At 33.9% G+C, this 12521-nt stretch overlaps 1 protein-coding gene across 1 annotated transcript in view; it reads left to right on the top strand.

Annotated features, from left to right (window-relative positions):
* The window catches only part of LOC147078046 (uncharacterized), a 99819-nt gene extending 91419 nt beyond the window's left edge, over positions 1 to 8400 (top strand). The window contains exon 7 of the mRNA XM_085961142.1: positions 7401 to 8400. Coding sequence (XP_085817268.1) covers positions 7401 to 8263 — 863 coding nt within the window. The 3' untranslated portion in view covers positions 8264 to 8400. The remainder of the gene's footprint in view (positions 1 to 7400) is intronic.
* Positions 8401 to 12521: the final 4121 nt, after the last annotated feature.

Raw genomic sequence — 12521 nt, 5'->3', positions numbered from 1 at the left:
TAAAATAGAAATGACGCTACCTTTTGAGATCCCTGGAACCTCAATTATCTCACTCAACTTTAATCTTCGGTCACTTAACACCATATCGTGGATTTTATTGATCATTTCTGGTGTAGTCACCTCTACAGGACGTCCTGAGCGTGGTTCATCCTTTGTTGATGTACGACCACGTTTAAATTCATTTAACCAGTTATAAATAGTTGCAAGTGAAGGAGCAGATATGCCGTGAACTAAATCCAACTCATTTTTTATTTCCTTTGCTGTTAACCCTTTTATATTAAAATGTTTAATAACAGCTCTAAACTCAATTTTCTCAATTTTTTGTAAACAAGCAAATTTTTTTTTTAAATGTACGAGAAACACACAACAACCCGACCAATCTGATTGAAACTTCGCAGCATACTGAATCGGTAGTGCCGCTGCATGAAAACAAACCGCTTACAGTACTAGTCGCGCCACCTGTCGGCTTTTCTAAGGACTTATTGACCCACCCTAGTACCTATATTATAATAGGTCTTCAATCTATATCAGATAGTACAGTTATAAAATAATAATTATTATTTCTATCCAATATCGAATAAATTCTGATTTGAACTGTGTGTATATCTATGAAATTATTGTCATTTTTTACATTCATCAATAGAAGAGAAGAACATGTAAAATAAAGTAGGTAGGTGCACATCAATTTGTTATTGCAAAATCTTTTTCTAATATTTTTTGTGAGTAGATGATAAATATTTTAAATATTGTACGTAGACGGGAATGTGCGAAGTCGAAGAAATCGAATTATTTTGACAACAGCTTCTCAGCACAATATCAAGTTCGTCGCGTTTTTGTGAGGCTTCTATAAAATTGGCTTAGGTGCCTACGTAAAAACAAACGTAACGAACGATTGTATGCCTCTAGCTAGAAAAAACTTATCAACATTAATATGTATCTCAAATACTTAGAAATACGAGGATTCGTGCAATAACGCTGTACCCACTTTTATAATATAGGTACTATATAAACCGTAATATAGCATATTTATTTAAAAGATTTTGTTTACAACACGACAAAATACTTAATTAAAATTAGACAAACTTAGTTTTAACTAATTCAGTAGTTTCTACGCAATGTTCTGTCTAATTTTTTGTTACGTTGATATAGAGTAGGTATAGACACTAAAAAGATGAATGGCATAGAATGTACACATACATAAAAAGGTTCTAGAATCTTTCATTTACAGAAATAAGTACCTACTATTCATACATAATTATATAATAATATTACAAAATAAAGTTTTATAGTGAAAAAGTTACGTGTTCCTATCAATGTATTTATCAATTCACAAATTTTACTTAGTTTTTTTGGTTACATGTAAATTGTACATATAACATTAATTTACCGTAGCACAGTTTGCGTGAGTTTTCTTATCGGAAAGAGATTATCGTATAGGTACCTACTATGCAGTCATCTCCATAGCACCGAGATGAAAATATTACGCGTTGTTCGTGGAGCATTGCAGACAATCATGTTCCAATTTTATTAGATTCAATACGTATTTTGTAAGTGTTTTAGGTACAAGTCGGTTTCAAATTCATGCATACAAGAATGAAAACCTAACCTAACCTAACAAATAATACAGTATATCGAATATTTTCAAATTTTGTTTGCCGCTAGCTTCCTGTAATCTGTAAACCAACAAAAACCGTGTTTTATTTAGACATGAATTTTATCTCAGTACTATACGAGGTTGAACGGTCTTTAATATACGACCAAATATTTCCGATTTCACGGTGAAGTGTGATACGGCGAACTGCATACGTACAAATTTCCGAACATGTGTTTTTTTTTTTTAACTAGATTGAACTTTGTCCGGCAATCAATTTCGCAAGCGCTGTCCCGCAAACGCCTTTGTGCGCGCACACAAGCGCACAGCTTAACGAAAATACCGATTCTAAAACATATACTTACCTAACGGCGTATAGCAGATTGGAGATCTCTGTTCTAGTTTTGTATCTTTGTTAGGTTTCAATGCTCAAAGGGGAACATTAATTTCACAAACCCGTAAGTTCGTTCTTGACATTTTCAGAAACACTATGCTCAATTTGTCTGTACGAAATGCCAATTTCACCAACGCTTACTTCGTACTGGCTGGCCCTCTCTCTGAAAGGCAATACCTAACTCAGGGGGGGGCAAACTTTTTGGATGGAGGGCCAAATTCAAGAATTCAAAATGAGCGGCGGGCCGCAAGTAAAATACCATTTTTAGTTATACACTATTTATTATCACGAAAAATAAAGATTACAAAAAAAATAATGAGAAGAATGAAACTGTTGTACATTTTTTAACATTTTTTTAAATTCAGGTGTTAATTTTGTAGTTGATATTCTCAAAACTGCTTGTAAATGGGCATTGGAGATATTTGATCGTAAAGATTTTTTATTGAGGTTCATGATCGAAAATGTTTGTTCACATATATAGGTTGATCCAAAAATAACGAACATTTTTCTTATATAATCTTTAAGTTGGTCAAATTTGTCTGAATTAAGGGCATTGTAAAATTTGGAGATTTATTCACGACGATGCAATTCTCTTAAATCAGTATCACACTGCAGATCAATAATCTCAAGTTGTAGCTCTGTCGGTACACTATCAATATCTATTGAAATTGGATCGCGTACTATTGTTAAACTTGTCTCAATTTTTCGGAAGTCGCCAAATCTTTGTGAAAAATCGTCATTCAGAGCTTTAATAATTTTACCATATTCTTCAAATTTATATTCTGGTATATTCAGCGACTTCAAAGTTGAAAAGTGGTCCACGTCATTATTCGATATTTGTCGAAGGAATAACTTGAGTTTTAATTGAAATCCATTCAAACTTTTTACCATATCATGGGAATATATTTTTGTTCAGGTATTCAAATGTGTCATGATGTTCAACGTAGAAAATAGTGGTTACATAGTGTGAGACGAGACGCAAGGAAGACGTACTGAGATAATACATTTACGAAACAACAAATTCTTCAAATATTAATCTACCTATTGTCAATATTTTTTAAAAAAATTATAAAAAGTTATTCGTAATCAGAAGTACAATTAATGATGGCGGGCCGCAAAAAAATACCCGGCGGGCCACATGCGGCCCGCGGGCCGCAGTTTTCCCCCCCCTGACCTAACTATTATATTGCTAAAAAATATTATGTGAGGATAGTCACTTAAAAATGCACTATGTATGTATAATTAAATTACCATAACTGTATTGTAAAGGGCACTGCTTACGTACTACAAACCTAAAAATTTAGCTGCTTGCAAAAAATGTATCTGACTTTATTCCATTACATCTATATTATGTATTGATATTATCGCTAACAGTGACATCCCGTGGGGGTAAGCAGATCATACGTTGCATAGGGGAGGCACATTATAAAAGGCGGCAAATGAAGGAATGAATACAAATATTACAAATTTTGAGAGCAGTGGTAGTTTTTCATGAAGCAACAGAAAGTATCAACATCCTAGTTTGAAAAATGATTGAAGCATAAAAAATCCTGGCAAAACAACTATTGTTGTAGTGTAATACATATAATATGTATTATAATGGGTATTTATTGCACAGACACATGGCAAACCTGTCAACACCACAAACCTCCATGTAGGTACCTAAAACCACCATTGTTTGAGAGTAGGTTTGGTGGAAATGATCTAATCCTCACTATGTCAATTTTAAGATATTGGTGTATTTGTCTGTGTAAGACAACCCAAAAATAAAATAATTACAAGATAAAAAGAACTTTTTATATACTTACAACGTTTTTAAATTCTGTTGAACCATATAAACTTGACTTGACTAGCTTAAACGATCAAAATATTTTGTACTTATACACTTGTACACGTATATATTAATAATTTAGTTGCTAGGACCCCAGAGCCCTAGCAACCAATAATGGTGTCGAAATAACTTTTCATACAAAACAGAATTAACAGAAAATGAATTCAATTCTATTTAAAGATGGCTAAAAGTATTTTTTTTTAAATACATTGGCATCGTGTTCTGATATATTCTAAAAGTCAAATGTCTAGCTAGTCGGGAAGTTAGTTAAAAATCGATTGCAAGATTTGTACCGGACAAATAAGAATACGAGCTAAGAAAAACGTTGTAAAATAGGCAAGTACCTAACCTGACCTAAACTAACCTAAAGAATTCGCAGACAATTTGAAAGTAAAAATGAAAGTGGTTGGCATTCTAAGTCTGTTTAAGGGCGACAGGAACGTCACTGATCGCGAATAGCTTTAATGCCTTTAATAATACTGTTTCTTTATTATGAATGTTCATTCGTGGTGGTTTTACTCTGCCGTATGTGATAGGATTTTTAATTGGTGGTCTTGACTTCGTTCTTGAGAGGAATTTGATGATACTTGCATTCACATATAAATCATACTATGGCATTTCCCATTTGAATTCAATCTTGACCCGACCGCGAAAAGGGGTGTATGTCACTGGCGTAAGTTAAGTTACAACGGTATAAAATCACAATATTAAAAGTTGTACCAGACACCTAAATTACACTGACCATCGATACGGGCACGCGAACAAAACAATCCAATTATTACAGATATAAGTACCTACTTCAAGTCACATTTCGTGAAAATTAACCATTTCAATAGAATATTTAATATTATTCTTATTCGATATGTCGAAATATCGCGAAAATCGGCACGTTTTTACTTTTCACTTTTAAACGAAAACGAATTCGAGGACAGATAAAATGCAATATTTTCTACCTATCAAGTTACACGTACAATATAACAGTATAATAAAATAATATACCATCAGTGGTGGGATTGACCCGGCTCTAAACGGTTCACAAAAACCGGTACCGAAAATTTCCTTTGTTCCACGAACCGCTTCTTTTAATCCTTCTCTATATGATTCTTCTATAAATATGGAATATTTCTCTTTGGTCTCAGTAACAAAAAAAATACTACTATGTAATAAATACACATACATGGGGGCTTATCTCGGAATATTTAATATAAGTTGTTGTATATTTAAAAATCGCTGAGGACAATTATTGTGTGTTGGTGCAACAAACTCTTTCATACATAAATCGACATCAATGAGTTCCACCACCAAAAACTGTAAAAAATATACTAAATAGATACTGTTGCAAGCGTCGTGGGTCCCACGTTCGAATCCTGTGTCTAGCAAGTACACATATTGTTTTTCTATTTGTGTATGAGTAACTACTATGAGTCAGAGAATGGACCTAATAGGTTGAGCAAATGGCTGACATCCATTTCTCGTAAAAAAAAAAACAAAATCTGTTAATACAAAAACCTCGACTGTATGTGAGCCCATGTGATCTTATTATGATCATAAATGGTCGCAACTGTTGCAATTACCTCTGCAAATGTAAAAAGAATGGTTTCTACAATGAATACCTACATATGTTATTCAAATAAAATAAGCCACTTTACGACTGACACTGTGTACACAATTCTATAATTTCAGCTTCTCGAAAACATCGGTTGAAAAATATTTTTCGTATGTACGAGGGTGGGTCAATAAGTCCTTAGAAAAGCCGACAGCTGGCGCGACTAGTACTGTAAGCGGTTTGTTTTCATGCAGCGGCACTACCGATTCAGTATGCTGCGAAGTTTCAATCAGATTGGTCGGGTTGTTGTGTGTTTCTCGTACATTTAAAAAAAAATTTGCTTGTGGAAAATGGAAAAATGGAAAATGGAGAAAATTGAGTTTAGAGCTGTTATTAAACATTTTAATATAAAAGGGTTAACAGCAAAGGAAATAAAAAATGAGTTGGATATAGTTCACGGCATATCTGCTCCTTCACTTGCAACTATTTATAACTGGTTAAATGAATTTAAACGTGGTCGTACATCAACAAAGGATGAACCACGCTCAGGACGTCTTGTAGAGGTGACTACACCAGAAATGATCAATAAAATCCACGATATGGTGTTAAGTGACCGAAGATTAAAGTTGAGTGAGATAATTGAGGTTACAGGGATCTCAAAAGGTAGCGTCATTTCTATTTTACATGACAAATTGGGCATGAAAAATATTTCTGCAAGATGGGTGCCGCGTTTGCTCACAGTCAACAATAAACGCAATAGGGTGGTGGCCTCTAAAGCCCTGTTGTCGCTCATGCAACGCAATCCGGATGAATTTTTTCGTCGCTTTGTGACTGTAGATGAAACATGGATACACCACTATACTCGCGAGACGAAAGAACAGTCAAAGCAGTGGATTGCGAAAGGCGAACCATGTCCAAAGAAGGCGAAAACCGTAAAATCAGCTGGTAAGGTTATGGCTACTGTATTTTGGGATGCACGTGGAATTATTTTCGTTGACTATTTGGAAAAAGGAAAAACAATAACAGGGGATTATTATGCATCTTTATTGGACCAGCTAAAAAACAAAATTGTAGAAAAACGGCCTCATTTAAACAGGAAAAAAATCCTCTTTCATCAGGACAATGCCCGTGTTCACACATGTTTACGATCAATGGCTAAAATTGAAGAATTGAAGTTCGAATTGGTCGACCACCCACCGTATTCGCCAGATTTAGCCCCCAGTGACTTTTTCCTTTTCCCAAACTTAAAAAAATGGCTAAGTGGACAACGTTTTTTTTCAAATGAAGAAGTCATCGATCGGACAAATGCTTATTTTGAGGACCTTCCGAAAACTTATTTTTCTGACGGTTTAAAAAAAATTGAGAAACGTCTAACCAAGTGTATTGAGCTCCAAGGAGATTATGTTGAGAAATTAAAAAAAAAACAAAAAAAAAAACTGTTTTAATGCTTTTTTCTAAGGAATTATTGACCCACCCTCGTAATATAGAAAGAGAAACTAATCAATCACTGTACCCTAATTGAATGTACAATAGGTAATATGCACAGCATGCCCCCCCCCCCCAAGGGGGGAGCTGAGAGGGCTCTAGCCTGGGAGGCCGTGCTTAGGAGGGGCCCGGCGTGGCGGGTCGACCAATTAAGCAAGATAAGCACACCACAAATCTACCCCAATATTGAGAGAAGTTTATTAAATATTGAGAAAAAAGTGTTTTCTGATAAAAATGACTATTTATCCAATATGGTGAAGGGTCGCATGTTACTTGGCTATCACAAAAGGCGGTCGCAATCAATGCATCATACTATGATGCCAAGTGCCGATAATTCAAGTGGATTTATTTAAAAATACCAAATACCAAAAATCGCTATTAAAAAAACACGGAACATGGACTTCCACGGAATACCGTTTGGGTAACACTACTGTAGAACATTGTACTGCCCTGAACCTAAGCGATAGGTTGGGAAACAACAAAACATGACAGATTGGTGTGTACCTTACATTACAAATTGCAATACTCTTATAAGTCTCATTTAAAATTTCAGGTTTCGGTGCGCCAGTTCCCAAGACGTCTGCAGGCAGAGCCGTTGCCATCGGATTTTCCGCCGTGGGGATTCCTCTTCATCTCATTCTAGTCCTCAACATCGGTATGTTTATTGCCGTCAAGCTGCAGTCGTGGGCCACCAGAAAGCGACGTCGTCAGAACAAAGCAATTTTAGAACAATCGACAAACGAAGAATCCAGCCAAAACAACTCATCAAAACCAGAGGAAAACAGTTGTGAAAAAACTAAAGGGATTTTCACATCAAGTGGACATAGGAGAACTGGCAGCGAACCGATTATCGGTAAACAAGCCATCAACAACATTTCAAGCAGAGCTGGATTATTTTTGGTCGATGACCCAAAAGTTTCCAAATACTTACACATAACAGAATCTGGTGTAAATTTAACTGCAGGTGAAGCAGCGAAACCCGTCGACGATGTTCAGTTCAGACCGAAAAGAAGAGAAGAAACAAGATACAGTGTAGGAAGTTTTAAGAGACTGGACATGAGCAGTGCTTCAAACGACGCCATATCAAGACCAAATAACTGTGATGAAGAAATCGAAACAGTAACGTGGTTAAAGTGGATACCTTTTGTAGGCATAGCCATCTATTATACCATCGGAGTTTTAGTGTTTGGTGTATCGAGGCAAAGACCTTTTGCGGATTGTTTGATGTTTCCCCTGGACTTCACGGTGGCTGGTGGAGTCGCGCAGACTGAAGGGTATATGAGGGTTATCTATGGGGTTTATCTGGAGGGTGCTGTGGTGCTGGCAGCGACGACTGTATCCATTTTGCAAGCGTCGGCGAGTCGAGGATTGACAGACATTGGACTGAAATATGGCCTTTTGACTAACTCATGTTAAGTCAACATTAAAATAAATACCATAACGTAGTCCGTAGAATTAAACCATATCATACAACGGATTGTAACGATATTTTATGACCAATTGGTTTTTTAGGCAGACCGATTATATTTAAAAACCTCTCGTTAAAATCGATGTGACGTGATCCTTCCGATAAGCATAAAATAAATACTCATTATAAAATACTTTCAACTTTAGAAAATTGATATATCAGTGCAATTTTGTAAGCCAAATGATATGATTGATATCAGTGAATTTTATTTTTTTAATTTGTATACATCCATTTTATCTGGATATACATCATTAAATTACCCTGCTAAATTACTGGATATATAATTTTGTTTTTTGGAAAACCATACCTGCAGTGTGGGTACCTACCAATATATTTATGCCCTGGGTCGGGAGTTTTCTCAGTTCACATTATTTTCTTCACTCTCTGGTTGGAACAGACACATTCATTGGGCTCGTGAATTAGTTGGCAATCATTCCTTGCAAAAAGTCTATGAACACAACCTTATCTATGTGTCCATACACTGCGCTTAGAATTTTTAGATCGAAATAAAGGTGATGTTACGATACCTTACAAATACTCATGCCCTGAATCCAAATAACTATATAAATATACAGCCCCTGTGTTATTATCTAAGTAAATAAAAATTTTATTTTATAAATGGAGTCATTTAATAGTGTCAGACGTTTCAGTTTCTGTATGGATTATTGCTATACAATATATTATAATAATATTATGTAAATTTTGATTTGGTTATTTTTCTTTTATAATTTTACATTTTGTAATATTATTAAGAATTTAGGCTATTTTAGGTATTGTGAAATTTTAACAAAAATTATTATTTTATAAATTCTATAAGTAATTAAGTAGGTAGGTAAATTGTAATAAATTTTATTGAAATGTGATCAGAAAATCCAAAGAAAAATGTTCGACTTTGATCCAATTATTAATATTATTTAATAGTAAATACTATGACAAGAATATCAAGATTTATGATTCTGTACCTGAGAGCCAGCGTATCGTTTGTCAATAAAAAGCACTTTCAGGATAACGGAATTTAAGATTTTTCAGCCACCTGATATCTATAGTAGGCTTTTGGCTGTTTGGTTTTATGAAAGCCATGTCTCTGTTATAAATTAATAATATGTATACTCAAATGGTGGATTGCCTCTGAAAGATATGATACGTTAGGTACAAAATCCGTAGGTACTTAACTCATTTTCTGAAAAATCTTACATACGACACGCTGGCTCAAAGATACAGATATTATCATGTATGCGTTTAATAATAATATATAGAATTATATTACATACTTAAAGTCATTTTTTTTTAAATATCTCCACACCTACAATTTTACTGACCTATAGAAGTCAAACTATATATTCATATATATATGCATTCATTTAATAAAATATAGGTATATTGTTGACTTTGATGGTTGATTGTAATTTTAAAACAAAGTGGTAATTAATAATATAGAGCTTTACCAGAAGATAGAAGCTATGTTTGCTATTGATTATAATTTCCTCATACATGATTGTATAAACCAGTGTTTCGCAAACTGTGGCTAGCGTCACAGAACAGATTTGAAGATACATGCGGTAGAACTTTTTTTCATAAAAATATTTGACTTATCCGATTTTCATGCATTTCTACTAATACTATAAATTATATTTTTTTAACTTTAATTTTAACTTTCTAGTAAATGATATAAATTCTAAACGGAAATACTATTATTTTGAAAATCGTAAGAAAAAATATGATATTGCATATGGGTGAGATATAAAAAATCCCATACATCTAAGTCCGAAAGTAAAATTTTAGATTTTCAGATTAGAAGACCATCTAAAAGTCTCGAATCTGACTCTGAGGTAAAATTTTCAATTAAAAAAAGAACTCATAATTCATTATCAAAAAAGGGGTAAGCCGGTATGATTGTAAGTTTGGGAAACATTGGTTAAACTAAACTGATGCATATTATCTCACAAGCTCTCAGTTTATTTCACATTGTCAAACAATGAGATTAACTTTGAAAAGATGATAATATGTAAAAATAATACGTAATTACATAAACTGAATCAAGAGTTTTAAACCGACGAACGGGATCAATTATTAAAAAAAGAAAAGAATTTCATAAGTTCGCGATTAATTTATAAAAATGAACCTATTTTTTTAAATAAAGGAAAAGATTTTTTGTGATTATACAGATTAATATATTCTATTTACATCATTATCCGGACTAACATCATACTCGATTAAGTTGGATAATCAAGGTTCTACCGTACATAATATATATAATTATATTTTCCTATATGTGCACATTCTCTCCTTTCCTAATTGAAAATATAGGTAATAGATATTATCAAATATGTTGCACATAGAATATAGAACCTTCTTTAGTTTTCCTAAAAAGATAGCTGAAGCAAATGTCATATTTCCCAGATGCTATGCAACAAACAACACAATTATTCTGACATTCAAAACATTCCATGAAGTTAGTGGCTGGGATGAACATATATCAAAATTACCGGGTTTTTTTTAATACATTAAATTTATCATAGAAAAGTATAAGTAAAGTGTAAAGATACCCTAAATAATCCTGGTTCTGTAAAACCAATTCAATTGTCATCAAATTTTGGCTTATAGAACTTTAAAAAGTCATGAGAGTTGTATATCTGAGTGCAGTCCTTGTACCTAATTGTAGCTAACTTAATCACTAGACCATGGGTCTTTTTTGCTTCATTTTCATACATTTTGACTCTATCTCTATAGAAGAAGGCTTCCTGCAACATTGTTGAATAGTATATTATTTTTAATGCATGTTTAATTATTAAATATTGTGCCTTGTATTTTATGTAATATCGTCTGGTGACAATTAATATGTGACAAACAACTATTACATACAATCATATCCATTAGTACATATTGTGTGTTTAAAGATGTGTGATAATGTCTCTATATTTTAGTTTTATCATGTGATATGTTTAAAAAAACTTATTTTAGAATGTATAATATTTTTTTGTAATAAAAGCAATACAAAAACAACAAATCTTTTTTATCACAACTAAACTTCCTGTCACCAAAACTATTTTAAATGTAAATGAAAAATTATTATGTAAATATTTATCTATTGCATGCAAAAATACTGTTGAAAAAACTTCTTTGGGGTATATTATGATGCCATTGGTAGCAACTTTATAACACAGCGCACAATCCAAATAATTTCATGCTTACAGATATGGACATTGCTCACAGCACTACCCAGGTAGCTCCCATAATTTAGCACAGTAACATTATCACGCAGGACACAGAGAAGGGGTCAATCGTTCAGTTATAGGTATAAAACACTGTTTGACACCCGGTTATCATTGAGTTCAGCTCCGTTAGTATCTAGAGCTGTCTTCTATAAGCTGGTGAGCGGTTTCCCCCCCGCTTCACCCATTGAAAACTTGCAACAGTCAAACGCGATGGCACAATGCTCTCCGTCCGCGAACGACATGATGTGAACGCCAGCTTATAGAATACAGACTCTAGTTTGAATATTTTCATGGTTTTCCCTTTAATCAAGAAATCGATGATCCAGGACCAAACTGCCAAACAGTTTGCCACAAAAGAAGAGGCCATCCATAGACTGAAACCGTATGCAGTTTACACCCGTGTGCCATACTTAACTTATGATTTCTGTTCATGGAAATATATTTTCACAAATATATTATAAGCATCTAATTGTATCCGTTTATACCATACACTTGTACAAACTTAGTGAAAATATATTTTCATGAAGAGAAATCAGTTTAGTATGGCACACAGTTCTAAACCGCATACGGTTTCAGTCTATGGATGGCTTCGAAGTCTGTGAATCTGTCCATATTTAGCCAGAAAGTTAGAACTGTGGACTAGAAAAGTAAAAAAACTTACAGCTTGATTGCCTCTCAGGTATAGACGTTTCCTCAAACAAATTAAAATTTTGTCAAACATGCATGACGGTAGAAAAAACCTCTCCCATTATTTTCTATGTATTTTTAATCACTTGATTATCAAATGAGATCTGTCAATCTTTTCGCAATGTATGATGGTATATTCTTCTTCTTCTTCAGCCATGTCCGCTCTTTAGCTGTAGCATATGGACACCATCACGACGCCTCCAAGAATCCCTGTCGGTAGCCAGTTTTCTTGCATCGTTCCAGGTCATAATAGCATCCCGAAATTCCGCCTTATACACTCTATAGATAGTATTTGGTGACCTTC

Source organism: Rhyacophila brunnea, unplaced genomic scaffold (genome assembly GCF_057557595.1).
Source record: "Rhyacophila brunnea isolate RB1 unplaced genomic scaffold, BYU_Rbru_1.0 scaffold_12, whole genome shotgun sequence".
NCBI classification, from domain to species: domain Eukaryota; kingdom Metazoa; phylum Arthropoda; class Insecta; order Trichoptera; family Rhyacophilidae; genus Rhyacophila; species Rhyacophila brunnea.
Note: the sequence above shows the minus strand (reverse complement) of the source record. Positions and strands in the feature narration are given on the sequence as shown.